The sequence below is a fragment of the Podospora pseudocomata genome (assembly GCF_035222375.1).
Source record: "Podospora pseudocomata strain CBS 415.72m chromosome 2 map unlocalized CBS415.72m_2, whole genome shotgun sequence".
Classification (NCBI taxonomy): domain Eukaryota; kingdom Fungi; phylum Ascomycota; class Sordariomycetes; order Sordariales; family Podosporaceae; genus Podospora; species Podospora pseudocomata.
The window spans coordinates 1,796,359-1,822,335 of record NW_026946365.1 but is presented as its reverse complement, the minus strand read 5'-3'; the positions used below and the strand labels follow the sequence as shown (position 1 = coordinate 1,822,335).

Below are 25,977 nucleotides of genomic sequence, written 5' to 3'. Positions count from 1 at the left end.
CCGCGGTGCGTTGCCGGACCACAAGCATCTGCATCTCGACCTCTTCCTGCAGCCAATATCGATTTAATCTGTCTTCCCGACACAAAACATGTTGCGGTCAACTGTTGGTGAATAGGGGGCACAGAGGGCATATGGGACCTCATAGCACGTGTATCAACTTCCACATCTCTGGGTGAGATATCCAAAGCGCTCACACCATGAGCCCCTTCCCCTCCTCGCCATACCGAAGGACCTCATGGTGGCAGCCTATGGCAGCAAGGAGAAGCCGAACGATGACACCCAGCTTCCTTCCGTCCCCCACACCGCAAGTCATCCCGCGAGAATAAGCTCCTTGCGGCCGAGTGGTGATCCTCTCCGTGCCGGCAGTTGCACGACATTTAGATGGTGGGATAGGCTGGTCTAGGAGACAGGAAATGCAGACTGGGGATATCGAGCTCACCCCAACATGCACCCGACTCGAAAGGGAAAAACTAGACTACCTCAGCATCAAAGAACCTGCCACTATCGTCGTTCCAGTGGTTCAAGAGGGGGACTCTCCACAAAACAACCACCAGAACAAGCCACGGGATGTCGCTTGGCAGGCGATCTCTTGGCCATCACAGTGCATGCAGAGGTGCCCGACTCGCCCTTCTCTCTTCTGGTCTTTTCCCGCCCGTTATGATTGGACATGACCGTTTGTGGTCTGTCACTTCGTGGGTGGACCACAAGCAAAAAGTCGCAGTCAAATCTCCAAGGGTTCCTTGCTGTCTGGTGGATGCTGCATTTTTTCGTTTCCCACACACACCCACACCTTCTCCGCTTTGGCACAGGACCACGCGATCGTCAAACAGCCAGCTTGATCGGAATCGTGAACATGTTCTCGCTGCCAACTTCCAAGCCTGGTTGGTACCAAAAAATCGGTTTGCTCGGCGTTTTCTGCTTTTTGCTTTCATGTGCTTTTTTTTTTTTGCCTGTGATATCAAGCCATCCTTGGCCTATAACATCGGGAGTGTTATACGGCCGCCCTGTGGCAAGCATCACAGGGTCAGCATGGGCAGGTCAGGCGAGCAAGCATTCACCCGTACCAATCACGCTTCGTTGGTAGGGATCAACTCCAGTGTTTCTCCCGAACCTCCAAGCACGCACCCCGCTCCGGACCCTTTCTCAGACGACAAAGCTACCGGTATCAAAACCAGTCAAACAAACCTCATCCGAGCTGGTTGTCGTCAGAAGGTAAGGTGTCAGAAATACTCCTGACACGGTGCTCGACGGAGCCATACCCCGCAAACACTGTGCTGCCAAGCAGTGTCGTCCAAATTGGCATTATGCGAGGCTGAACTTCTGTCCAGGTCGAGACCTTCCAACTGCGGAAGGCGACAGTGAAGTCTTCGGGAAACTCCGAGTTTGCAGTTTCGGAGCCCGGGCCGGGACGGTGAGCCGTTCTGTCCCAGATATCCCGGACTTTAGACTTGACACCTACTATTCATCAAGCTTTTCCGCGGCGAACCATTTGAATAACAAGCATTTTCTATTCTTGGCTTCTACAGTCATATTGATGTTGTGTGATTGTCTATCAAAACACAGGGACCACCCATCATCGAAGAGAAAAAGAAAAGGAGAACCCGCCACACCATGAACCCTGATATCTAGACTTCCATGCTCAACCTTTTCAAGCACTACTCTTACCAGCACTCCCCAAATCCTCTACCGCATCCTCCCTATCCCACGTCTCCTTCTCCAACCCCTCCACCTCCCCAATCAACTCCCAAATCCTCGTCCTCGCCCTCACCTCCTCAGCCTGCTGCATCTCCCACGTCTGCTGGAACAACTCCATCATAAACCCAGGCATGCTCGTCTTTTTCGCAGCCTTGTAGTCATAAACAACGATATCCTCCTCCAAGCGTGCCGCCACCCTTCTATGCTGATGAGACAAGACGATACAATCCAGCATGAAATTACTCGGCGCCGGGTCCCCCTCAGGCCTGCAGCGGAGCTTGTGATAGACGGAGATCTTATCAGGGTAAACCATTGGCTTTGTTTTCTCTGTCAACTCTCATCCTTCATGTATTGGGGACTGTCAGGGGGCGGGGCGGGGGGAAGCTCACAAACTTGAAATCACACTTCAAACTCTTCATAATCAACCCCGTCGACTTGGGCGTCATCAGCTCCGCCCACTGCTGCCTATGCTTTGGATCAACATGAACGGCAAAGTTGGTGATCCAGTTTACTCTTGCCGACTCGGCATACCGATAGTAATTCACATTGTTGACGTGTTGCTGTTTGGCTCTCATTTGTCAGTATCACCACCACCCCGCCCAAACTGAAAATGAGTGGGGGGGGGGACAAACAAAACTATCCATCTCCCCCCAGGCAATCTGCCTCCCGTCTAGTCCTCTTCTTCCCCCGGTGAGGAACCCTTCACTGCCGGCGACAAGAGACTTCCATTCGGTTGATAGGGCTTTGAGAACGGAGGACGCGCGGGTAATTTGGGAGTGGGTGCAGCCGAAGATGATGCATTTGCCTAGGCGGGCGCGGAGGTCGGGGATCCATTGTTTTGGTGGTGGAGGGGGGAGTTGGTTGGTGATGGTGGAGAGGGGTCTTTGTAGGGTTTTGGTGAAGGAGGGAAGGGAGAGTAAGCCCCTTGATCGGAGGGAGCTGGTGAGGAGGGGCGTTGGGGGGGTCATTGTGGTGGTCGTGGTTGTGAGACTTCAGGAGGTGATATCGAGGCGGTTATGTTGAGCCGTGCGGTGTTGTGTGGTTGGACGGATGATGCAATTGTGAGTGAGTGAGATTGGTTTGTGAAAGTGAGATGTTCACTCTCTTTTCAATTGCCCCAATTGCGCCTTTGAGATGTCAAACTTCTTCCAGATGGACTCAAGATGTCACGGCCGTGACAGGTTTAGCTGTCAGTTGTCCTGGCTGTCGCCATTGCCCTTGAGCTCTTTGGGAATTCCCGTCCTGTCCGGGGGCTCGGAGACGTCTCGGCAGCGGGGGAAGACAGGTGGGGTGCCTTTTTGGACATGTTGATCTCGGCCGATGCCAACCGTCTCTTTAGAGCTGTTATCCTCAAATTTGTCCAGAAAAGTCTATATATTGTGAAATTGGGCATATGTCTGTCAATAGCCTTGGCTAAAGTAAAACAAGCCGCCTGGCTAGAATCTCAGACAGTCCAGGCTGTGGTTGGCTTCACGCCGACTGGACGGCCGAGAAAGACAGTGCGGGCCTCTGATGTGCGCACTGCTGGTATGTGCGATAAGATAAGCAATGCCGCGGTGGTGGGAGGAGAATGTCGTCACCAGGCGCTTATCCAGGTGGTCTCAACTCCGCGTGAAAGTATCATCAATTAACACGTACTGTCTAGTGTTGGCCCGAACAGAGTACATAATTCGCAACCTCGGTTGACCCATGAGAGTAGAGGAACATGTGTATCCCACAATAATTCTTCATTCAACTCAGCGTCGGAAACAATGTCCTCAACAAACCCAGAGCTGAGACAGCAAGTCGTGTCAATTTACAAGCGTACGTACTTCGAGTCCCTCCCGTGTATCACGCCAAATTCTCGTATTCATGCTGTCAGTAGAGCTCTTGTACCTCGGCCGTGATTACCCTCAGGGATACAATTACTTCCGCCCTCGCATACACAGGGCCTTTATGGCCAATGCTAGCCTGACGGATGAAGCGGAGATACGTCAAGCCATTGCGCGGGCGCAGTTTGTTCAGAAGGGTAAATATAACAACATTGAATCAGTCATGGGATAGAAAAGCTAACGAGAAGCTCAATCCTGTTCATGATCAATAGAGATTGAAGCACTGTAAGTCCCCGAACTCCAAGACTATCCTGACCACAATAACCAAAACATAACACAGATACTATCTAAAACGATACCGGACTCTCAGGAAGCGGTATGATGGCGCATAGCGATTTGGAATTCTGCTTGATACCCTACATCGTACAAAAGAAATGGATAGTAACGGAAAACATGCCAGCTTGTAGCAAAAATACACTTCCGAAGAGAACGGTCAACAACAGAACCCCAGAACAGCAGTTTTAGATATCAAACAGAAAAATATATAGTCATTCACACCTGAAGGTATATCCAATTCGAAGAAGAGAAAAAAAAACCATATCCAAGAAACCCATAGCCAGCTCGACTTCCCAAGACGGTAAAGTTCGGGACCAAATAATAAACAAAAGAAAATCCCTTTTAGAAACCCGTCATCAAAAGAGACCAAAGCAAAAAAATCACCTCTTCTTCGCCCACCAAGCACCAACCTCGAGACACTCTCCCCAACTCGGGCCATTTTCTCTCACCAGATCATTCATCATCTTCCCCAGCCAGGCATCCCACTCATCCTGGCTCTTCCCGCTCACCTCCCTCAGGACATGCTCCATGCTCTGGATCTGCTGCACCACCACCGTCAACGCTGTCTTCCTGACCGCCGTCGCCACCGGCCCTAGCGCCTTGCCCACGGGCGCACCATCCTTCCCTAGCCTCCTCGCCTTCGTATCGATATAGCTCTTCCCATCCTTGGTAACCACACCGCCAACCCCTTCCCTTTCCCATCTAACTTCCGACAAAGGAATCGCCAACCTCGTGCTCCCTACTCCAGTCAAGACCTCCGCTTCTTGAATCAACAACGGCCCAATAACCGTACAAGGCATGCAAAACAGCCCTCTCGCCTCCAATGCGCGAGATATCCACCCATTATATTCCAACAAGAAGTTATTAAGAGGTTGGCTGAGCGGCGTATTGGCCGTCATGAGATACGCCCCCATTTCCATTATATTCTGCTCGTCATTCCCATTCTCAACCTCACCACCAGCCTCCGCTTCACCCTCAGCGCCACCTGATCCAGCAGGTGACTCCGGCACATGAGGGCGGAGCATACGAAGTGTATGATCAGTCTCCCATATCTCCACCGTTCCACCAGGCACCAACACCCGAATATACTCGTCTACCAGACCCTGTTGCATCACCATCGACGTAGCAAGGCCCATGTCCTTCACCATGACAAAGTCAAACGACCCCTCAGGGAAGGGTAACGGCAGTTTCCTCAGATCGTGTTGTACAAAAGTCCAATTCATGTCTTTATCCGGCCTGATAGCTGACGCCCCAGGCAAAGCGGAAGGGGCCGACTCGGCACTCTCAGAAACCCCTGGCCCTCCCGTGGGAGGCGCAAGAGGGAGAATATCAAGCCCAGTAAAAGACATGTTTGCGTGCTGGCCTCTGGCTTCGTAGTAGCGGTAACAAGTCATGCTCCAAAATCCTGTCCCGCACCCAATTTCCAGGATGCGCGGCGGCGGTTTGTTGATGAATGTCGGATCGCAAATAGGTCGTCCGTATAATTGCAGTAAAAGCATCGTCTTTAGACTCTGCCTGTGTAGCTCCTCCAGGTCGACGGGTAATGGGTAAGGGAGGGACTGGTCTGAGATGTACGTCCGGCCGTTGCGGACGACAAACGGCCTGAGCTGGTAGGCGGCGGCTTCTTGGCTGGATGGTGGCTCGGTGGAGATCATGGTGCGCCCGCTCGCCGTGGTTACTCCCCCGACGCTGGTGACGCTTTCGGAGCGGGGGAGACCTGCTGGTCCCGGCCCAGGTGGTTTGGATCCTGGATCGTACATGGCTGCTGCATGATGATGGAGCATGCGTCGGTCTGAGAAGGCGGTCGAGGCGGAAGCTGGTGTTTGTGCCGAAGCTGGCTCAGAAGCGCTACCGCTGCCCGGTGATCGCGAAGAGGCGTCGACGGTGTTGAGGCGGGGGGTTGCTGGTAGCTGCTTGTCCTGGTAGGACATGCGCTCGCGGTGTCGATCACGGCGGGCGCCGAACGGGGGTGCTGTCACAGCAGCAGGAGATGCGGCGGCGGCATCAACTCCGGGTCTGGCGGCGTCGGGAGCGCCGGAGTGCTGCAACCACGCAGGGTTGTTGTTGATGTTGTTGTTGCTAGCGGCGGCGGTGGCGGTGCCGTGGTGGTGACCTGGATGCGATGGCTGCTGGTTGCTATCGCCGGTCCGGCCGCTGCCCGTGCTCGAAGTGCTGGCGCTGTTAGTACGGGCGTGTCCGTGTATGCGAGAGCGCTTCTTCGTCTGGGTGCCCGAGGTCGAGTTGGATCGGCCAGGCTGCTTGGAACGGGAACGATGGGAGGAATTAGGAGGCGGCTCGACGGTGTAGGCGGAGAAAGGGGATTGAGCCGCAGCATAACCTGAAAGGAACTCCATCTTTGGGAGAAACTTTTTCGCCAGCGACGGGACCAGCGTCAAGCAGGGGGGCTAGGGGATGGGCGTAATGGGCCCCGCCCAAACTCAGGGGACCTGTTTTGGCAATGGGGGCCTTTGTTCCAGGAGCACCGGAACGCCGTCTCGCTTGCGGCATCCAAGGAACCAAAGGTGACATGCGGGAGAATGGGGCCCTCCCTTCTTTTTCTACCGCCAGAGACCTTCCGCATTCATAAAAAGCCTGGGAAAATGCGTCGTGCCCCTGCGTCTGTTCTGCAACAACCTTTCCTCAGCTGCCTGACACTGGACAGCCTTTTCTAGAAGTCTTCGATGTCTGTGCGAGTTTCGAGTCCCTGCGAGTGCTGAGTGGTTGGTTTGCGGGACGAGACGGCAGCCCAGCGGGCCAGCCAGGTGCTGAAGAAAACGCTTCTTTTTTTTTCTTGTCAGAAGAACCCAGAAATCCCTCGTCCCCCTGGAGAACACGGCTGCCTCTGGCTTTCTCAGCTGATATGACACGTCGTGGCGAATTGGTGATAGATCCGTATCATAGGAATACGATCAGACAGCTTAAGAGAATAGTCACACCGCCGACGGCGCCGAGATGACGGCCGTCTGTGGGGTTTGTTGTTGGCTGTCGGTTCAGTGTGCCCCAGACACGGTCGTCATGGCTTGCGATCAGTTCAAGGATACCCTCGACATGCAGCAGCCATGTGAGTCGCTGACTTTCCAGCTCCTCGAAGGCCAGGGACGTTATCGCGGTCTGGTGGATGTGTGCAGTTGCGCGCGAATTGGCTGCGGTGCTGATCGAGATCGACCACTTGGTTCTAACACCCCAGCTGGTTTCAATGTGGGGCCACCGAGTACAAGAGAGTGTCGTATTCAGATGTTGGACTGAGGATGGCAACGAGGATGAGGATGAGGGTGATGACAGCGACGGATGAGAGAACGAAAGACTCCAGAACGACTGGATGGACAAGCTGGAGACAATTCTGGCCAGAAGCCAGGGGCCCATTCTTCTTATTCAATTGCTTGCCATGCCCTGCCTTTGGACCGCATGTGCAGTACACTTCTTGGTTCGGTCTAGCTATTCCGGGCATTCTGGGCCACTGTTCAGCACAGTCTCCCGGCCACCGGCCACCGGCCTCACCTTCGGTATTGGGACTTTTCATGCCTGTCATAGGCTGCTCGTCTTCCCATGCCTTGCAGACACACCTCGATGGGTCTGGGCTTCCCCGCACTCCGCCCCTCAGTGTTTTCTCTCATTCCTCTCAAATGCACTGCAGCCTCTGCTCAGGCCTAGCCCGAGAACTATAGAGAGATTCCTATTGACATCAGAAGCGCCACCTATGCTCCAACCGACCTGGCTTTGAAGCTCTGGGCGACCGCTATTCTGCAGTGTATTCCTTCCGTGTCTGTCTGGGCTAGTGTAGGAGCATGCTTGATGTCCGTGCTATGGAGGTTTGCATGTAGATAGATAGGTGGGAAGAGGGACCCAGATGGAAACCCATTAACATGTGGGCGTCAAGTAAACTTTTGCCTTTAAAAAGTCCAGAGAATGCCAGTGCTTGTAAGGGCCTTGTATCATAAGGTGAAGAGGGGGAGGAGCATCCAATGATTTCACTCATCACGTGACGGCCATTCACTGGGTCCTGGTCTGGGCTCACGGGCCTTAGGTAAGCAGGGAGGCTTTGGGCGCTGCTATCTTTGCGCATCTCCATCACAGCGGGCCACAACAGCAGACGGGTTGGACTCCTCTCTCTCCCCACGACATCAGCAATCGCGCAGCATATCCTTTCACTTGAGTATTCATTGACAGGCGCTCCAATTATCGCCAGCAAGAGGTAATACCCTTTCTTTATCTTTGGCCACAGGTGAGCCCTGTTTACTCCCCCGAGCCGCCCTGTCAAGGCCCCAGAATCTTTGGCCCTGGCTGCACTTTGACCTTGGCTGTCTGGCCGCTTCCCTCGCCTCGCCTGCCATCGCTCGCTGTCGTGACAACCCGTGTCCCAACATCATCTTTTACACAGATTTTGCTAACCCGCGTGCTCCCCAAACAGTCGGAAAACAGAAACAAAAAAAATAGAGACACCCGACCTCAGCATCTCTTTCACACCCAACCCAACCCCCCAACAACCAAGGCGCGCGCGTCCCGAGCCCCTCCAACCTGCTGGCGAACTTGGCCCTCTTGTCAAGACGTTGGCTCTCGGTCCCCCTCCGACGATTCTCCTCGAGTTCTTTGGCGGCTCCCCCCGTTCGCCCTTCGATCTCTTCGATCTTTCGGTGAATGGCTCTCTGAGCGAGCTGCATTCTCCGTCAACTCGACCCCGGTTGGACGCTCACACGCTTGCATCCATGCCCAAAGAAAAGGTCGTCTATTCCATGCAAAATCTTCCACCTCCAGCATCTCAAGTCACACGCTTCCACCCTCCGCCACGAATCCCTCTTCTTTTCCGTGCCAGGCTCGCCAGATCAAGCCTTTTCCGCCGAGCCCCGCCCTCTTTGTAGATGGCAGATGGTGACCGACATCCGATACAAGCCTTCTCGAGCCCGCTTTCGTCCAATTTCAGCTCCAGCAGCTCGATCGCCAACGGCATACTGCTCAACTCCCTTTTGTCACACCTAGTGACCGCCCAACCCACTGCCCATTCCAAGACATCGGCGTCTCTTGGCCAAAACCTGCGCGGCATGTATGGTCAGGGGCCCCAGCAGGGGCACAACAATCGCCTCAGTGGCGCTCCAGGGCGGGGTCAGCCCAATATTCCGCCAGTGCAGTATCAACAGTACAACTACGGTCAACAGCCACAGGGCCATCCACATCAGCATCATGCGCATCACCATCAGAATCTTCAGCCAGACCCCGGTGTACACGGGTTACCGGCGGGGAACATGGGGCATTCAAGCTACTCCACCGGCGCCCATCAAGCCTCTAGCCCATTTGCTGGCGGGAGCCATCCTAGCGGGCAAACTGCCACCACTAGAGGTGGTTCTGGTCAAGCAATCTCGGACAGTTGGGGAGAGCAGCTCAAATTGTACAAACAAGCACAGGAGGCGCATCAAACCATGGTTGAGCAGCACCTTCCGCACTATTATGCACGGGCCAAGGCATCCGACAACAAGGGGGTGGTGTATGCTTCCGAAGGAACGACAACTACAGAGGACCAGGAAGTCGCTAGAAACCGGCCCTCCTATACCACAAACAAGCTTGTCAAACGACAGGATTGGCACAACCTCGACCTGAGCGGTCAAGGGGTGCGCAAGATTGCGCGGGCCTTGTTCAGTTACGATTTTCTTGTAGAGCTGTACATTGCGTCCAACAAGATTACCGTCTTGCCTCCAGATATTGGCAAACTAAGGTGCTTGAAGGTTTTGGAAGCGTCTCATAACGAACTGCATGAACTGCCCCCCGAAATCGGCATGTGCACAAACCTCCAACAGCTTATCCTGTTTAACAATCACATAACAAGCCTTCCGTATGAACTGGGCTTCCTTTACAAACTGGAGATGCTGGGTCTCCACGGCAACCCACTCATGAACGGCCCGTTGAAAGACGAAATCATGAACAAGGACACGAAGAGCTTGATCAACAGTCTTCTCGTTGACGCTCCAGGTAAGTTTCTGACCGACCACCTTGAACCAAGCACGCCACATACTGATAGTCGCCCTCTGCAGTCCCCCCTGCTCCCGCTCCTCGTCTTCCCATCACGGTGCAAGATGATGTGGCGTCTAGCCTTGAACGTGTCAGCGTTTTAACGTGGAATATTCTGTGCGAAAGGTACGCGACCAAGCAGATGTATGGCTACACACCGCCCTCAGCTCTTGAATGGGACTATCGCAAGCAGTTGATCCTCGACGAGATCTATGACCGCAACCCAGACATCGTCTGCCTCCAAGAGATCAGCAGGAACGCCTATGAGAACGAATTCTCTCCCTCCCTGGCCAAACACGGTTATAGAGGTATACAGTGGTCAAGACCCAAGGTGAAGACATTGCCCAACAACATGGTAGGCGGTGTTGACGGCTGTGCTACCTTCTGGAAGACCGACAAGTGGATTGTACTGCAAAAGGAGATGCTTGACTATTCACACCTCACCATCACCCGCCCAGATCTCAAGCAAAACCACGACGTTTACAACAGGGCGATGGGCAAAGATAATATTGGGACGATTATCTTGCTGGAGAGCCGAGTAACAGGTTCTCGCTTGATTGTGGCCAACACGCATCTGGCCTGGGAGCCTGATCTTTGCGACGTGAAGCTATTGCAGATCGCGTGTCTGATGGAGAACATCACGAGGCTCGGCGATAAGTGGACACGAACCCCGCCGATGGCAATCGACAAAAAGCAAGCGATTCAAGGGATCCTCGAAGAAGGAGAGGAGAGGCAGGAGCTTCCTCCGCCAGGCCCTTCACAGGAGTATCGCAACAACACGGATATTCCTCTGATCATCTGCGGCGATTACAACTCTACGCCCAGCAGTGGCGTTTACGACTTTCTTGCCACTGGTCGTCTTTCCCATGATCACCCCGAATGGCTTGGTCGAAAGTACGGAAACTTCACGAGAGACGGTGTTGAGCACCCCTTCAGCATCCGTTCGGCCTATGCCCATCTCAGAGGTGGACCTCATGAACTTAGCTTCACCAACTACACACCAACCTTCCGTGAAGTCATTGACTACATCTGGTATTCCACCAACACGCTGGAGTTGGTGTCGTTGCTTGCTCCTCCGGACAAGCAGGCTCTTACGCGGATTCCCGGCTTCCCATATTATCACTTCCCATCTGACCACATTCAAATCATGGCCGAGTACGTGATCCGGCCCCGCAAGGACAAGAGAGCAGTCGTGGAGCCGGATTTTGGACCAAGCAGCCGGCGGACTTGAATGACGCACCCTGCTCCTTAACCCGTTCCCTCGCTTCGTTCCTCTCTGGGTCGGTCTATTTTGAGTTTGGCGAACTGGTGGGGCATGGACGGGCACAAGGTGTTTGGGAATTGGATTCGCGCTCGATCTCATGTTGTTTATGGTTCCTATCGTTGTTTGCTTGCGATGATCACACCGGGGCAGGCTGGGCGTATATACGGGGCAGGGGGGCGTGGGTTAAGGGAAGGCTTTAGCGATTGGACCCAAAAGGGACATCTTGCATTGAGCGAAACCGGCGCGACTGTCTTTTTTTTTCTGGGTGGACGGGAAAGATAGACAAGTCGTGTTGCTTTTGGGGGAAATCTTGTAGGGATACAGTTTTTTTTTTCCGTCTTTATTTTGTCTTCTGTTTCATTTGCGAGTAGGGGGTTTAGTGGTCATTGGCTCTGTTGATTTCATTTTTGGTTGTATGTTTTCTGCTCACATGGAATTCTCGCTTTTCTTCCTGGCCTCGGTGCTCTCTCTTTTCTGCTGCAGGTCGAAAAAAGTACAGGCGCGCGGAATGGGGGGGGATGCTCTTGGGATAAGAGAGGTTCATAGCGTCACAGCGTACCTATGCATACAACAGCGGACACACCAGTCAGGAGTGTGGACTGTTTCAAGCATGTGTGAACGAGTTGATTGAGTGAGCGAGTGAGTGATAGTGTGAAACCAGCAAAAGAAAACTCGTGTATCACTGTCTGCTCAAAGATCACCCATAGCTATCCCCTCACCCTCATGCTTCAACAACTTGTCGTTCCACATACCCTTCCCCCCAGTCAAACACAAAGCATTGAGATCAGAAACAGGAAGATACAAAGTCGCAATGTTGCCCACCCCCACCGTCAAGATGGTGTTCCAGATTCCTAGTCTTGCATCCTCCTTGCCGCCGCCATCACCGATAACCACAACTCTCACCCTTGCTGTGACTTGTTCCTCCCCGTCCAGCACCCCATATCCACCCCTGTCTTCCTCCCTTCCACCACTCTCGCGATGAGGGTCAGAAGACGACCTAAGCAGCCGCCAGAGCAGCCATCTTCTTCCTGTAAATCTTGGCAATAGTGTCCGGGTTCGGCCCGAACGAGCCCGCGGCGAGAACATCCCGCTTCTGGACCTTGACCATGTGGATGCCCGGAGCGCGGGCCTGGACGGCGGCGACGATCTGCTCGTACTCGTCGTCCGTGAAGCCGCCCCCGAAGAAGATGGCCTGGGGGACCTTGCGGGAGGAGGAGTCGGAAGCACCGGCGTTTGTGCCGAGGCCGGAGGAAGGGGAGACGGAGGTGTCCCCGGAGCAGAGGGCGGGGAGCTCGGCGAGGGCCGAGTCGAGGGTGAGGGAGCAGTGGACGACTTCGATGTCGGGGAGGAGTTTCTCGCGGACTTGCTCGGCTACTTTCGGGTCTTTGCCAAAGGTGGCGACGGGGACGGGGGAGGTGTTGTTGGAGGCCATTTTGAAAAAGGTAAATTAAAAAAAATAAAAAAATAAAAGGAAGGGGGGGGTGGGGGGAGGGGGGGCAAGGTTATAGATGTGGATGGGGGGAGAGGTTATAGATGTGGATGGGGTTGTTGATAAATGTAAGGGCGGGTTTGGTGAAGAAAGGGGGGAATACTTTTTGGTGGACGGAATAGGAAGTTAAATGAGATATGCAAGTTCACTCGAGGGCGGAGAGATTGGAACTCTTGCCTGTTGATGAAGATCGATCTGATGGCGTAAAAGAAATGACTCGAGGTGAATCTTGCTCAAGATAATTATATTGGCTTTTTTTTGATAGAAATTGCTTCCGTTAGATGCTCCCTTGAGACGTAAGATACACATCGTTCAGGAGACCGTTGAACCTTGTGACCGTTCAGGCTTGAAGCTATTCTTGGAGCTTGAACCGTTGCATAAGTCGGCCGCCGAGAGAAGGCGCCGGCTCGGTCATAGTGGCTGCGGTATTGTGAGCTTGAATCGTAGGCTCGATGATAAACCACTTTCGACTCGGACGTTGCTGGATCCCGAGCTGGGGAAGGCCGGTCTCAAGCCCTCTGCTGTTGTTGCCTTCCAATAGCTTCATGCCGCTCCTGTTACACATATCCTCGTCGGTGTGCGGGCTTGAGCCGGTGCGCGAGCACAAAGACCGCACGAATCGGACAAGTAGCTCCTGGCACCCTCACCACAAAATAGTTGATACACACAAGTAGGTCGGTCCATATGATGTTGTAAACCATGCATCAAAGTCAATTAATGGGCCTTTTAAATATCTTCAAAGGCCTACTAACTATTGGAAAGCCTTGTTGTCATCCTTCAAGGTGTAGTTCACAATATAATATGGGCAGGGTGGCTGTAAAACTTCCTCTCTTAATTCCGGTATCAATGCAAGCAAGCTACAGTACCTCAAGTCCAAGTGTTGCAACCTGGAGGTTATGCCGCAATCTACTCATCCGTGCTGTCGGAATCCTAACTCTTTGGAAACATCCCTTCAAGTACAGCCATCCGCGAACAAGCCCCCGCAATATCCGGTATCTTGCATGATCTCTCCCTCCGCTGGTTCCACTACCGGACAAGAAACAGGCACAGCAGACAGCGGACAACGTGCTAAGATACGAGACTCTATTGTTACAACCAGCCTGGCCGAGTAGCGAACCATGCTGCAGAAACGGCAGTAACTAAAAACACTGTATATTGCTTGCATTCCTCCCCGCCGTCCTCCCTAGCACCCTTGTACAAGATCAGATGTCCCCCTGCATGCTATTATCCCTTGCACAGTGGTAGAGCTCGTCTGCCCATATTCCTCAAATTCCCCACTCGCCGACCCAACAAATATACTGCTTTCCAAGAAGCAAGATCCGAAACAAGAAAACTGTGCGTTGTGATGGACAATTTTTTTTCAGTGTGCTCCCATTTTTTCAGCTTCCCCAAAAACTCGTGATTCGTGTGCGCCTGGGGAACCATATCCAAATCGACAGCAAGGCTAGCAGGTACGCCATCCAATAGACTCCGATGATAAGATGCCAGTTAATGAAAAAATGCCTGTGGGAACCTTTTATGACCGATACAAAAGAAAAAGGGGGTTGTGGTGTGACCAAAGGTCGAGAAGAATGAACAGGAAAAGATAAATCCTCCCTCATGCTGCGTCCCCCAATCCAACGTTACTACCTCAAGGGCGTGTTGAAGTCCATTTCATTTCCCATAGAGCCCATCCCCATTGGATGCAGCGGACTCATGGGCGTCATGTCTGAGTTGGTCCGCTGCAGTGCTTGAAAATCGCCTACAGTACGAATCGGTGTGGGCCCGAGTGCAAAGCTGCTTGTCCGTTGTTGTGCTTGTGGCCTCGACATCATGTTGCTGCCGATATTGGAGCCTATTGTCCCTCCCATCGGCTGAGGGAGATGCATTTGAGAAGCGAGGCCTATATTTGGAGGAGGGTTGATGTTGTGGTTGTTCATTCCTTGCATTTGCGAACCCAGATTTGGAAAGGGTGAGAGCGGTGTGTGTTGTGTCTGGTGGTTGTTCATGCCAACAGTGGCACCCAACGAGGTCGGCGGTGCATGGCTCATTGGACTCATGACCATTTCTGGCATTGAGGTAAAGTCGGATGGCATACCATGAGGCAGGTCCATGCCGCCGGGGGACATGATGGGTGGCGAGCTAACAAACGGCGAATTCATATCGTTGCTGCTCGGTGGAGTGATGTTGTTGGGGCTGTTAGAATCCGAAGAGTTGTGGTCCTCGATTCGTGGGATCGAAAATTTGTTATCATACGACTCATGCGAGTAAACCGGGGGCTGTGCCATGCCAGCGTTTCCAAACCCGTCAAAAATGTCGATATTGCAGGCCGCACTTTCCGGGGCGTTCTGCAGCATAGGGCTGGCCATCTTTGGCAAAGCAGCATGTATCTTGCTGAGAAGCAGAGGCAGGAAGTGGTGTTGTCCGTTGCGCAGAGTCGTGACAATGTTGAGTATCTTTCGGAGCTGATCATGCGGGCCAGGGGTGAAAGGCGTCCTAGGAGCCGGTTGCATAGAGAGGGCTTCGGAGAGGTCGTATGTGATGCTGAGCAGCTTCTCGAGGAAACCAAAGCCCTGCAGGCCCAGATTTCCTGGGAAATGTGCGACCATTGGCAAAAAGGAGTAAGAGAGCTCAGCATCATGGCCGTTGTTGTTTGCAAGACCCAGCTTCCAGGCCATGTCCTTGAGCCAGTGAAGGTTGATTGACATCTCGTTCAGCTGGGCCTGAGTATCGTTGAGATATGGGGGCAGGACTTCCTGCAGCTGTTTCTCCAGGCTGGTGAGATACGAGTCAGAGCATTCGCGCTTGGTCTTCATCCACATGGAAAGTAGACCGTGGTCGAAAGAATGGAAGAGCTGAATCTGGCGAAGGAAACTGGGAATGTGATGCGAGTGAGGATTGGAGGGGTCAGCATGTGCGGGGAGGTTGATGGTTGCTTCCAGAGTCATGGGACGACGATGCTGCAAGGCGTAGGCACTAAAATAGACTGTTAGCATCCACAATTGACGTTATACCAGAGCAGGGCACCGTCAAAACACACCGTTCAGTGACAAAGAGCAGCCAGTACAGACGTCTGCATCTGGCTGCGTCATTGCTGTCGTACTGCATGTACTGGGTTTCTTCGTTCATCCTCGACAGGTGCGCCAATGTGGTGGCCTCCCGCAAGTAGAACCAAGCCTTGTCGTGCATCTCCAGACCGTGGTGTACAGCAAACAGGAAAAAGTCGGTGCAGAGGGTGTTGATGGTGCGCGAAGCCGCATAATCCTCGCTCTTCCGGACCCGAATCGTCTCCTCCATCAGCAACGTGCAGGTCAGAATGTTGCCACCGCCAAACATCATGTCCGGGTTGAAAGGATCGCTCATGGACGACATGCCCATGTTTGGCATAACCATGCCGGGCTGGAGCGACACAAAGGCGCACAGGGATGTCAAGAGGCAGTAGCTATCGATATTCTGCTCCATGTACATGATATCCTGCTCCAGGCGCTGGCGGTCCAGAATCGGCATGGTGGGGTACAGATTGGCGAAAAAGAATTCGACGCAAGCGTTGATCATCTCCTTGGTCAACAAACGGGGTGTAGGGGCCAAGCTCGGGCTGTTGGAAGGGTTCTGCTTCGAAGAGAGGCTCGTCTGGCGTTGGTTCTCCTTGAGTTCATTGATAACCTTCGCTCGGGACCCCTTGGGCCCCTTTTTCTGGGGAATGGCATTGTAGGTGCAAGCCAACTGCGAAGCCGAACAGTGGCGACATGGGTTGATTCCATCACATTTGACCTTTCGTCGATGACAGGCATCGCACGCCCTCTTCACGGCTGTCGTCATTGTGTTTTCCTAGTGCTGGCAACGCGGTCGCAACCAGGGATGGGTGAGTATGCCACTACGCGACGGCGCAAGCCGGCGACACGAAAGCCAGCATCCACTGGCTCTTGTGCAGTCGATATCCAGAGTGTCGGGACGAACTGGGGCGATGGTGCGCAATCGTGGGGACTCCAGAAAGTCAATTCAGATGATCTGGGGGAATCGGCCCGTCCAGGTGGTCGAAGTCAAACTCGCGGGGCGCGCTGGGCTTTGGCGGTACTAGCAAGCAGATCGGATGACAGGCGGTCTGAACGTCGTCGATCTAGCACTGGGGGCCCAAATACACCGACGCGATGAGAGACACAAATTGAGGGCGGCCGCGGTGATATATTGGGAATATCTCGAGAATGGACGAGCAGTGACTGAGGAAGATGGGTGGGACGGGGAAAGGGTTGCAGAAGGGGAAGAAGGAAACGGGAAATGGGGAGATGAATGGGGCCTGGGGCACAGATGGACGGGATTGATGGATGCATGGGACGGAGCAGCTGGGCTGGAAAAGAAACGGAGTTCAGTGGGCTAATTGCGGTGGGTCCGGATTTCTCAGCCTGGCCAGTGCGTTCCGGTTAGGTGACGAGAATGCAACGGCGACAACGCTGCCCTGGGCACGCAACCAGGAACTCAACGAACCCATCCAACAATCAACCAAGCAGCGCGATTTTATTGTCCCTATTCCTTCCCATCCTCTCATATCATATCCGTATTCCATCGGTAATCACTGAGTACAATAGGTACCGTGAAATGTTTAAGCTATCGATATTCGCGGGAGAGACGTGGTACAAGTGAACCGTTAGGAGGAACGGGAGCGCATGGGAACCGAATCTTGTTGCCTCCTCTGTCTTCGTGGGCGTCGCACGGGCAGCCCCTCGACTTTAGCAGAGCACTTCAGAGCAGGGACAACCAGGCTGTGCTTCGACAGTTATAGCCAGTCATTATCCGCAGCCTCTTATTCTCATTACCTATGCACGCTATGCTCAGGTGGATGGCGGTGAGGCCGACGCACCAAGATCACCGCATGGCAAACCAATGTCCGCTCCCACCAGACCGAGGTGTCCTAATGTAGAGTCTCACGATGCAGGGCACCATCACACCAGTTCCAGGAACCTAGTTAAACTCCGATTCTGTCTCAGTCTGCCAGATAACGTTCACCACCGTGGCACGATACACATGTCTAGTGTTTATTACAGCGGCCAGCTATCGTGCCTGGCATGGCTCACCTGCTTTGAAATGGCAATGATCGCCCGTTCCTGAGAGGCACTGGCGTTCGATGTTGCTTCTTTTCCGGTGAGGGCTGCCTCGACATCACAAAAGGCCTGAATCGAGCTGAAATCGACACTGCACGGTTGGAATTCCAGCTGAACTAGGCAAATCGTGTTTGGTGTCTCAGTCAGTCAAAAGCTTGTCGCCCACCGTGTCTTGCTGCAACGAGTCCCATCACCTCAGACATTCCCAAATTCATACTTACTGGGACTCCAGCCAGCTTGGGCAAAACGGAAGAAAAGTCTTGGCCAATCATAGCCCGCCATTACATGATGGATTATGCGATATGGTTGCATCGGGAAGGTCAGTCCTTGTCTGCCGTTTCTACTTGAACTGGCGAGCCCTCGTTTCAACTTCCAGCAAAGGATTCATCACCGCCCAATGGCATGATGATAGCTTTTCACTGATAAGTCGCCCGCTTCCTCTTCTTTGTTAGCTTCTGCGGACCGCGTCCAAAAGAGGGACACAATTCGACACAAACGTCATGCGGATTCGGCACATGCCGGCCCTGCATAGATATGGTGCCCTTCTATTCTTATTGACTCTTCCCCGAACGACAAGTTTTGTTTTCTTACGCAAAGGTACAGTACCTATGCACATCATCTCTGGCTAGGTAGTGGGTGTAATATGATCCACAGGGACTGCAACCTCTCATCGCGAACCATTGTCACGACCAGCAGATCGAGGAAAAAAACGTCTCGCAAAACGGAACCAGCCTTCTCATGCTCGCGGGAGAAGGTGAAAACGTCGCATTGGAATTGCGGGAAAAAGCTGGGGTGCTGGGGTTAACAGGGGTGGCTTGGGAATGCGGAGAGAGGCCCCAGGAGCCACCAATCGACGCCTTTGGTCTCAGGCCCTCACACCTCCACAGTCGGTCCGAAAAGGCTGCCCTCTGCTTGAAGCCGTCGTCAACAAGCCAGAACTCCAAAGCCTCATTCCTTGGCGCTGGCTCTCAGTCGTTACGGGTAGCATGTGTTGCGCTCGCTACCATCCATCATCCCACCACGATCATGTGCGCAATCCGCGCTGCTTTCCCGGAAGCGACTCTCCCATCAAACGGAGTCGTTCATTCGCCATTCCCACAGGGCTGGGGAAACCTGGTTTCAGCCTTGCCAACTAATACAACACGATCATTCTCAGCCTTGTTCAAGATGGGACATGGATTCAGATTCACATGTCAGGATGCCCGGATCAAGCGAGCAAGGCCACTTTTGCGAAAACCCATTTTGCAGCTGCTCCCGAGCTCAGAAACAAAAACATGGATTGTATAACATGTCACACCTATCGACTGCCCCCCTCGCACTAGGGATTGCCAAACGCCGTTATCTTGCTTCCTCTTCCCGAAATCCGTGCTTATCCCAACGGTTTCGAACGCTTCTTTTTTCCCCAGACCAAAACCCCCAGGTTTTCGGGAAGAATATTGTGGGGTAATGGACACAAATCATCACATCATGCCCTCCCCAGACTTGCTCATGGCCCTGAAAACTTCAAGTTTTCTGTCTTCAGAAGGGCCGAAGAGCAATGGTGGAGGCTTTCCTGCTTGAGGTTTCCCCACGTCAAACGGTCGGCTACAACGGCGGTGCCTTGCATTGCTTGTCGACTTTTGGCCCCGGACAGGTTGGGGTTCGGACCGATGTCAGGTGCGGGGAGAGAGGAGAGAGAGTATATCCGAGAAGAAGCTTTGATAGCTTAAACAAGAGTTGTAGCTAAGCTAGACTTGCTTCTCCATGTTATTCCCCCCTGCCCCTCTCTCTCCACAATCCTCCTGCGCGGTTCTGTGTTGTCAGGCCAGCCAGCCAGCCAACCGGCGGTATCATGAAGTTTGTGTATGTATGCTACTACTCCGCACCGACCGGGTCCCGGATCTCGGAGTAGCCAGCTACTACGGAGAACTGGCCTGAACGGCCCTGGCTGGGCGGCTTGGGCTCATGAGCTTTTGCATGATAGGTCTCGAACGCCACCTCGACCCTCGCTTGCGCCCGAACCGGGGGTTACGTTTTGTGCGGCCGCGAAGTAGGGTCCGATATGGTGGTACCCGGACCTGCAAGAACGTCCTGAACAAAACAAAAGAACCCACTTCTTCCCTCTTTACGACCCAACCTCCGCGCGCTTGCACCTCTGCGCGCAGGGCCGAGTCGGTCCTTTAAGTTGGCCCTTCGTCTTCGGGCTATGACGCTTCAATGCCTTTCGGGGTGAAGCCGGGATAGCTTCATTGGGAAGAGAGCTATAGCCAACACCTCCCTACATCACTCCCGATTTAGGTCCAGAGGGCGCACGTGTTCTGCTGGCCACCACATACATCATATCCGAAACAGGAGAGAAACCATCGGGACATGCTCGGATCGCTTAGGCAAGACATCATCCTCGTGGCGTATTGACAGCAGCCACTCTGTGCTGGGGCGGATGTCAGACAATCATCCTTTCCCACCATCTCGGCAACGGCATACGCTGCGGTATGACCTCTCTTCAACAAGGTATGTATCGTTATCATGTGCATATATCTGCGGTGTACACACACCAGTCCCAAATATTCTAGACGACCAACCCATCCCCAGACCACCACATAGGAGCAGCCGGGTGATCCAGTCCGAATCTGACAGACGCTGTCTACAAAGGCGCTCAGCAAACAGCCCAAGTCTATAACAAGTAATCAAGCAGGGAAATCCATAAACCAAGAAGCAAAGACGCCGAGCAACGCCGAACCCAACCAAACCCCCAAGCCCCCACCCCCCCCTCTGATCAACACATTATCTATTACCTCTTACAAGTCCGCTCCTCTTGGGTGCCTCTTGGGCAGGTACTTGATCCAAGGGGCACAGTTGCCAGCGTCTTCCTCCTTGCCACCGCGGTCCTGAGCCGGAATGAAGTCTCCGGTCTGCAAACTGCCCCTGATAAAGTAGACATACCAGGCCTCGTGGAGCACATCGCGACGTCCACCGCAGCGGAGCACCACTTTCCCGCCACTGTACTTCTCCAGAGCAGCCTGGACATCAGCAAGAGGGTAGTGCTTCCTCGGGTGGGGGACGATCCCGGCGGTTTGAAGAGCGTGGTAGGTATCCAGCGTCCGAAAGAGGGCGGCAGCACGCTGAAAGTAATCAACCACCTCCAGCCCCGGTTTATGCGAGTCGCCATAGCACGCAGGGGCAAGAGTGTTGATGCATGTGCCGTGCTTGTTGAACTCGTGCTCCCACAGTCTGGAGTTTGGTCCCCTAAATGGTTCCAATCGTTAACTTCTGGCCCAAATAGGAAAACAGAACCCGAGGTCGGCCCGGAAGAGTTGAAGCTCATGATCCTCTTCATCGCTTCTCTTCTCTACTTCCGTATCACCCGTGCCGAGAGATCGCGCTTTCGGGCGAGGCAAAAAGGACTCACGAGGATGCCAGCCAATACCGATCCATGAACTGAACGAGTTCATGCTGACCGTGCTGCTCTAGAACGGCAGTGATGTTGTGGTACTGCGGAGTCATGTTGCAGAACTGGTCGTAGGTGCCATCGCAGAGGTCGGGCCTATTTGAGAGGCATGATTAGCACTCGTTGTTATTCCCGCTGTTATCTTTTCCATTGCAATGTGGGCTGGTCAAGCACGTTCTACTCTTGGGCATATCCCCTCTTCTTTCGGCTGTAGATATCTCCCTCTTTTGCCCCCCATGGCCGCGGTAAAAAAAAAAAAAAAAAAAAGATGTACGCACCATAGCCCGTGAAGAGTCCAGTCCTCCTCAGCGCCCCCAGCATGGATTTGCTGATCCCAGAACTGCGTGAGGAGGATCTTGCCGCCGGGGTAGACAAAGCAACACGAGTTGGGCTCTGCAATCGGTGTGCTGTTGTGGCAGCTCACCGGGCCATCGATGGGACATGATGGGCCGCTGGTGATGGGATCGTAGAAGGAGACATCGCTCGGTGGTTGGAAGCTATCACTGCCGCCGCCGAGTGGGAGTTGGGAGATGAAGCTCGTGGCTTGTGAGACGATGTCGCGCAGAGAGGGCGCCATGGTGCAAGTGTTGCTAATGGGCAACAGTTGTCAATTCAATGGTGGTTTGAATGTTAATGATGAACAAGTATCAAGCAATGCAGATGATGTTGGCGCAATGATACAACATGTCTTCTGCTGGAGGCGGTGGGCTGTGTCGCATCATGTGCTCCCCGTTGTCAGGCGGAGGTTGGGAGGCGGGCTGGTGGAGCTTGCGCACCTTGATGCCCCTGCGTAAGGCTGATCCGGGCAGCGAAATGATTGGTGTAAAGTTGCGCTTGGCGTTTTGGCTTGCGGAGGACCCCTTGCACAGCTGCACAAGGGGAGACCCTGACACCACCGTGATGATGTCAATTCAAAGATGGGTATAGCTTCAAGCTCTGTTGTTTGCATTCAAAATTTTCCTTCCTTCATTTCATCTTCACGATCATACCGCCTCTGCCGACAAAGCAAATCACCCACCAATCAACAGACCAACCCCTAATGAACAAAAATCTATCGTCTCTCCCCTTCCATTCCCCATTCTTCCCCCTCTCTCACCCAGTTCATGTCCCACAAAATGTCTCCCCCCTTCCCCGACCCTCTCATCCTCCCCCCTCTCAACCCCCCTCACAGCTTCACACTCGTTCTCCTCCACGGCAGAGGCAACTCCCCCTCCTCCCTCCTCCCTTTCTGCTCCCCCCTCCAACAATCGTTTCCTTCTCTCAAAATCATCCTCCCCACCGCCCCCAAGTCCCGAGCAACTATCTACGCCCGCTCCCTCATCACCCAATGGTTCGACGGCTGGCACCTCGACTCCCCCGCCTCGGTCCTCAACCCAGGCCAGGACGAGTGGAGGTCTATTGACGGACTTCAACAGACCACATCATATCTCCATGATCTACTCAGACAGGAAATTGCGCTGGTGGGTGGTGACTCGAGGAGGATGTTCCTCGGCGGGTTGAGTCAAGGGTGTGCAGCTTCGCTGATGGCTTTGCTGCTTTGGGAAGGGGAACCACTAGGCCGCTGCGTGGGAATGTGCGGATGGTTGCCTTTTGTTAGGACAGTTCAAAGGGCGACGAAAGACTTCGCTAGCAGAAAGGGTGACACCGAAGAAGATGAGTTTGACCCATTTGGGGGTAATGGTGAGGATGATGAGGACAAGCCGCAAGATGTCGAAGCTGCTGCTGTGCAGGCTTTGCGAGAAAGTCTGGAGCTAGAAGGCAACAGTCCTATCACTCGTCCAAATTCCTTTGATACACCTGTGTTTCTGGCGCATGGAACCGAAGATGACAAAGTCCTCATCGCTCATGGCAAAGAGGCAGCATCGACTCTCTCAGAACTGAGCGTCAACACCTCCTGGAACGAATACCCAGGTCTCGGCCACTGGTTCTATCCCGAAATGATCACAGACATCACCGCCTTCCTCAAGTCACAGATACCACAGCATCGACGATAACCATGTCATAACCTTCCATTACTGCATTACAAGTAGTATGTCATTCCATCATAATTCCACTCCCGCCCATCCATGATGTCAAAACCCAATGTTCACGCCCCTTACAAATGCCCATCCAACCCATTCTAGAGACCGCACCGACTGATAGGCACCTGAGCAACAACAGCATCAACACGGCCCAGCTCCTGCCCATGGCCATTAGTCAGAGCATCCATCCCGCGCAATCCCAAGTTAAGGCCCGAGCCAGTGTGGTCAATAGCCAGCACATATATAGTGTTGCCGTTCCACGTCGCCGACCAGCAAGTGCCGCAGTTGGGAGAGTTCCAGCCCGCCACGGCCTGAGCGCCTCCAATAAAGGGGAAATTCCTAACGTCGCCCTGCTTCTTCCAGCCGTACTTCCAGATAAGACCGTTCACGCCATCCGAGCAGGCGACCGACTCGAGGCTGCGGTTGGGGTCGTCATAGCCGATGTCATAAGAGACTGTTGGAGGGTGTGTCAGTTGGCATCGGGAGGTGGCGAGAGATGAAAGGAGGTGATCGGAATGAGGGCTTACCTGTGGTTGCCGACGCCGCGGCGGCAAGAGTAAAGATGCTGAAGATCTTGGAGAAGTGCATAATGGTGGAATATCGCAAGTTGTGCCTTTTGAAGAAGAGAAATGATGCGTCTGAATTATGCTGAGTCCGAGAAGAAGCGTGCTTGAACGGAGTTGAAACTGTTGGAGCTGGTGATTGAGAGAGAGAGAGAGAGAGAGAAAAGAGGTTGAAGTCGAGGTGGAGGACAGGCTTGAGATCTTATACCCTCCGCTTTCCCCTCCCCGAGGCTCCTTCTCTGAGCTCCATCAGCCTCGTGAGGAGCACTCCACCCGAGTCGATTCACCTCCCAAGGCACACAGCAGGAAAGCAAAGCCCACCGGTTGCCGAATCCGGAATCGTTCGCCTTTCATGATACGATGTGGAGGGCTGCAAATACGATACGATGTCGCGGTGCCCCTTCCCTACCTGGCGTCATAGCCAAGCGATGGGGCATCCATGGGGGAGGAAGCGAGAGTTGGCAAACAACAACCGAAGCAGCTGCAACCATCTACCCATCTACAGATCATTGGATTAATCTTGGTTTATTTCTGGGGAGGAAATGTCAACAACGGCCGTGACCAACCATGTGCTCTGCATCGCCCCGGACTGTCTAGAGTGCACTGCATTTTTGGTTGTTCCACGATACGATGAAGCTCAGCCTGAAGGAAGGAATGCTGACGACGTCTTTCTCTTCACGAGAGACGGGAGTCCGTGGTTCCCGTACGAGGTTTCTAGAATGTAGAAAGTGCGTATGTTGAGTTGGCAGTGGGTCTCGACTGAAGATCGGCAATTGGGGTCGCTAAGCGGTAGTCACGGGAGCCGTTGGAGATCTTGGAGACGACCTCGTATTCGACCCTATTCCCACCTACCCACCTACGCGGCTAATAAACCTGCAGTAGCTGTGTTTTCTCGGGCTCCTACTCCAACAGCTCATATAGAGACAACGGTTGTGAAGCATTCCATCAATCAAGTCTGTTTTTTTGTTTTTTCTTGTTTTGTGGATCGACTCCGCATGGTGGCTGCTGTGGGGTTCAAGTTGAAGATGCAAGCCACATCTGTCTTGACCGTTGTTGCTGACAAGAGGAAGGTGTTGATCCGTTGGTGCGGACCAAGTGCGACTTCCTCTTCAGCTGAGGCTGTTGTGCAACGGAATGTTGGAAGGAGCATTCCTTCCTGTCTGACAGCATGGCCAACGTTGTTTTCCACCTCGCCAACGAGATTTGTAGACTCGAGTCGATCAGGAGGCTGAGTAACGTTACCGTCTGGATTTCATTGCGAGTCATCTCGGCGGCTTGTTTGCTCGCCGTTAGACGTCTCACAACATGAGCCTTACTGACCGTTATCGTTCAACACTCTCGAGTTTTGGGATATGGTTGTCAGAGTATCACCTGATGGCAACATGTTTTGTATTCTCCGCAAACGTCCGGTGTAATGCTGGGATCAGATCACCGCGTCGTGTGTAAAGACTGCGCTACTGTATGGTACATTGAGCCTACATGACCGTTGCAGAATCGTCATGCTATGCCTCTTCCCTTTGCCTTGCTGCGTGCTCTGTATACCCGCGTTTGTGTCCACCTCGTCGTGTTAGTCTTGTCGTACCGCATGTTTCCATCTATCCCGTTTGGCTCGTACGAACTGGTCGAGGCATCCGCCGAGGCTTTGCTACTACTAATTTGACCGTCGAGGAGGGTCTGAGTTGGAGTAAAAAATAACCAAGAGGCCATTCATTACCAATGGGACTGAAACAAACAAAAGAATATTCAGAAAAAAAGCAAAAGCTTACCGGCCCCCCTCCCAACCTAGGGGATTTACCAGCTACAAAAATTCTCTTGGGATTTTGCTAATCGTGGTTGGCGTCAGGAATCGAACGGGAACCTCCTGAGGAGAGGCACTCTGTGGTGAACATGAGCACTGGCACCTCTCACCAGGGCTGGGAAGATCCCCTCTCCCACCCATACCACTCGACCATCTGAACTGGGAGTGGTGCTGGTAGGAGACGATGAATGACACAACGTGGACCTAATATATAAACCATCGACCATCTGCTCTTAGCTCATTGGCCACCACGGCCTTGCACATAATCTCCATATTCCCTTTCCACCATGATGTTTTTTTTTTTTTTTTTGCGTGGGTTGTATCAATTCTAAGGAAATATGCACAAGTCGTTCAAACTACAGGGTATCTAGGTCAAGTCGTTCTGTTTCTAACCACAACCATCTCCATGACAGCTTCAATGCTAACCAGGTCAACACGCTCACAACGCACACCCGATGCCCACAAACTCCAGCAATGGTACTTCGAAATAATAACCAAGCT

General features: G+C 53.3%; 10 protein-coding genes across 10 annotated transcripts; 3 read left to right on the top strand and 7 right to left on the bottom strand.

The window, feature by feature from the left end:
* Window positions 1-1,488: 1,488 nt before the first annotated feature.
* Window positions 1,489-3,123, bottom strand: QC762_204110 (uncharacterized protein). The gene is made up of 3 exons (XM_062887303.1): window positions 2,328-3,123; window positions 2,085-2,255; window positions 1,489-2,011 (listed from the first exon to the last, which is right to left on the bottom strand). Exons 1-3 carry the CDS (start codon window positions 2,661-2,663, stop codon window positions 1,649-1,651), a joined length of 870 nt encoding a protein of 289 aa, XP_062747108.1. The 5' UTR covers window positions 2,664-3,123; the 3' UTR covers window positions 1,489-1,648.
* Window positions 3,124-3,341: 218 nt separating this feature from the next.
* QC762_204100 (uncharacterized protein) lies at window positions 3,342-3,785 on the top strand (the record flags this gene model as incomplete). Its single annotated transcript, XM_062887302.1, has 3 exons — window positions 3,342-3,498; window positions 3,560-3,703; window positions 3,781-3,785. Exons 1-3 carry the CDS (start codon window positions 3,447-3,449, stop codon window positions 3,783-3,785), a joined length of 201 nt encoding a protein of 66 aa, XP_062747107.1. The 5' UTR covers window positions 3,342-3,446.
* A 437-nt stretch (window positions 3,786-4,222) lies between these two features.
* Window positions 4,223-6,196, bottom strand: QC762_204090 (uncharacterized protein; the record flags this gene model as incomplete). The annotated part of the gene is made up of 1 exon (XM_062887301.1): window positions 4,223-6,196. One exon carries the CDS (start codon window positions 6,194-6,196, stop codon window positions 4,223-4,225), a length of 1,974 nt encoding a protein of 657 aa, XP_062747106.1.
* An 839-nt stretch (window positions 6,197-7,035) lies between these two features.
* Window positions 7,036-7,743, bottom strand: QC762_0035180 (uncharacterized protein; the record flags this gene model as incomplete). Its single annotated transcript, XM_062883276.1, has 2 exons — window positions 7,341-7,743; window positions 7,036-7,277 (listed from the first exon to the last, which is right to left on the bottom strand). Exons 1-2 carry the CDS (start codon window positions 7,369-7,371, stop codon window positions 7,036-7,038), a joined length of 273 nt encoding a protein of 90 aa, XP_062747105.1. The 5' UTR covers window positions 7,372-7,743.
* A 180-nt stretch (window positions 7,744-7,923) lies between these two features.
* On the top strand, window positions 7,924-11,931 carry CCR4 (Glucose-repressible alcohol dehydrogenase transcriptional effector). Its single transcript, XM_062887300.1, has 3 exons — window positions 7,924-8,064; window positions 8,251-9,800; window positions 9,863-11,931. The coding sequence occupies exons 2-3, from the start codon at window positions 8,699-8,701 to the stop codon at window positions 11,068-11,070; spliced, it is 2,310 nt and encodes a 769-aa protein (XP_062747104.1). The 5' UTR covers window positions 7,924-8,064; window positions 8,251-8,698; the 3' UTR covers window positions 11,071-11,931.
* A 169-nt stretch (window positions 11,932-12,100) lies between these two features.
* On the bottom strand, window positions 12,101-12,535 carry QC762_204070 (uncharacterized protein; the record flags this gene model as incomplete). Its single annotated transcript, XM_062887299.1, has 1 exon — window positions 12,101-12,535. One exon carries the CDS (start codon window positions 12,533-12,535, stop codon window positions 12,101-12,103), a length of 435 nt encoding a protein of 144 aa, XP_062747103.1.
* Window positions 12,536-13,353: 818 nt separating this feature from the next.
* Window positions 13,354-17,448, bottom strand: QC762_204060 (uncharacterized protein). The gene is made up of 2 exons (XM_062887298.1): window positions 15,612-17,448; window positions 13,354-15,547 (listed from the first exon to the last, which is right to left on the bottom strand). Exons 1-2 carry the CDS (start codon window positions 16,388-16,390, stop codon window positions 14,218-14,220), a joined length of 2,109 nt encoding a protein of 702 aa, XP_062747102.1. The 5' UTR covers window positions 16,391-17,448; the 3' UTR covers window positions 13,354-14,217.
* A 2,695-nt stretch (window positions 17,449-20,143) lies between these two features.
* RBT7 (Ribonuclease T2 precursor (RNase T2)) lies at window positions 20,144-21,834 on the bottom strand. The gene is made up of 3 exons (XM_062887297.1): window positions 21,373-21,834; window positions 21,056-21,190; window positions 20,144-20,892 (listed from the first exon to the last, which is right to left on the bottom strand). Exons 1-3 carry the CDS (start codon window positions 21,669-21,671, stop codon window positions 20,445-20,447), a joined length of 882 nt encoding a protein of 293 aa, XP_062747101.1. The 5' UTR covers window positions 21,672-21,834; the 3' UTR covers window positions 20,144-20,444.
* A 363-nt stretch (window positions 21,835-22,197) lies between these two features.
* Window positions 22,198-23,088, top strand: QC762_204040 (uncharacterized protein; the record flags this gene model as incomplete). The annotated part of the gene is made up of 1 exon (XM_062887296.1): window positions 22,198-23,088. The coding sequence occupies one exon, from the start codon at window positions 22,198-22,200 to the stop codon at window positions 23,086-23,088; it is 891 nt and encodes a 296-aa protein (XP_062747100.1).
* Window position 23,089: 1 nt separating this feature from the next.
* On the bottom strand, window positions 23,090-24,865 carry QC762_204030 (uncharacterized protein). Its single transcript, XM_062887295.1, has 2 exons — window positions 23,643-24,865; window positions 23,090-23,569 (listed from the first exon to the last, which is right to left on the bottom strand). Exons 1-2 carry the CDS (start codon window positions 23,701-23,703, stop codon window positions 23,214-23,216), a joined length of 417 nt encoding a protein of 138 aa, XP_062747099.1. The 5' UTR covers window positions 23,704-24,865; the 3' UTR covers window positions 23,090-23,213.
* Window positions 24,866-25,977: the final 1,112 nt, after the last annotated feature.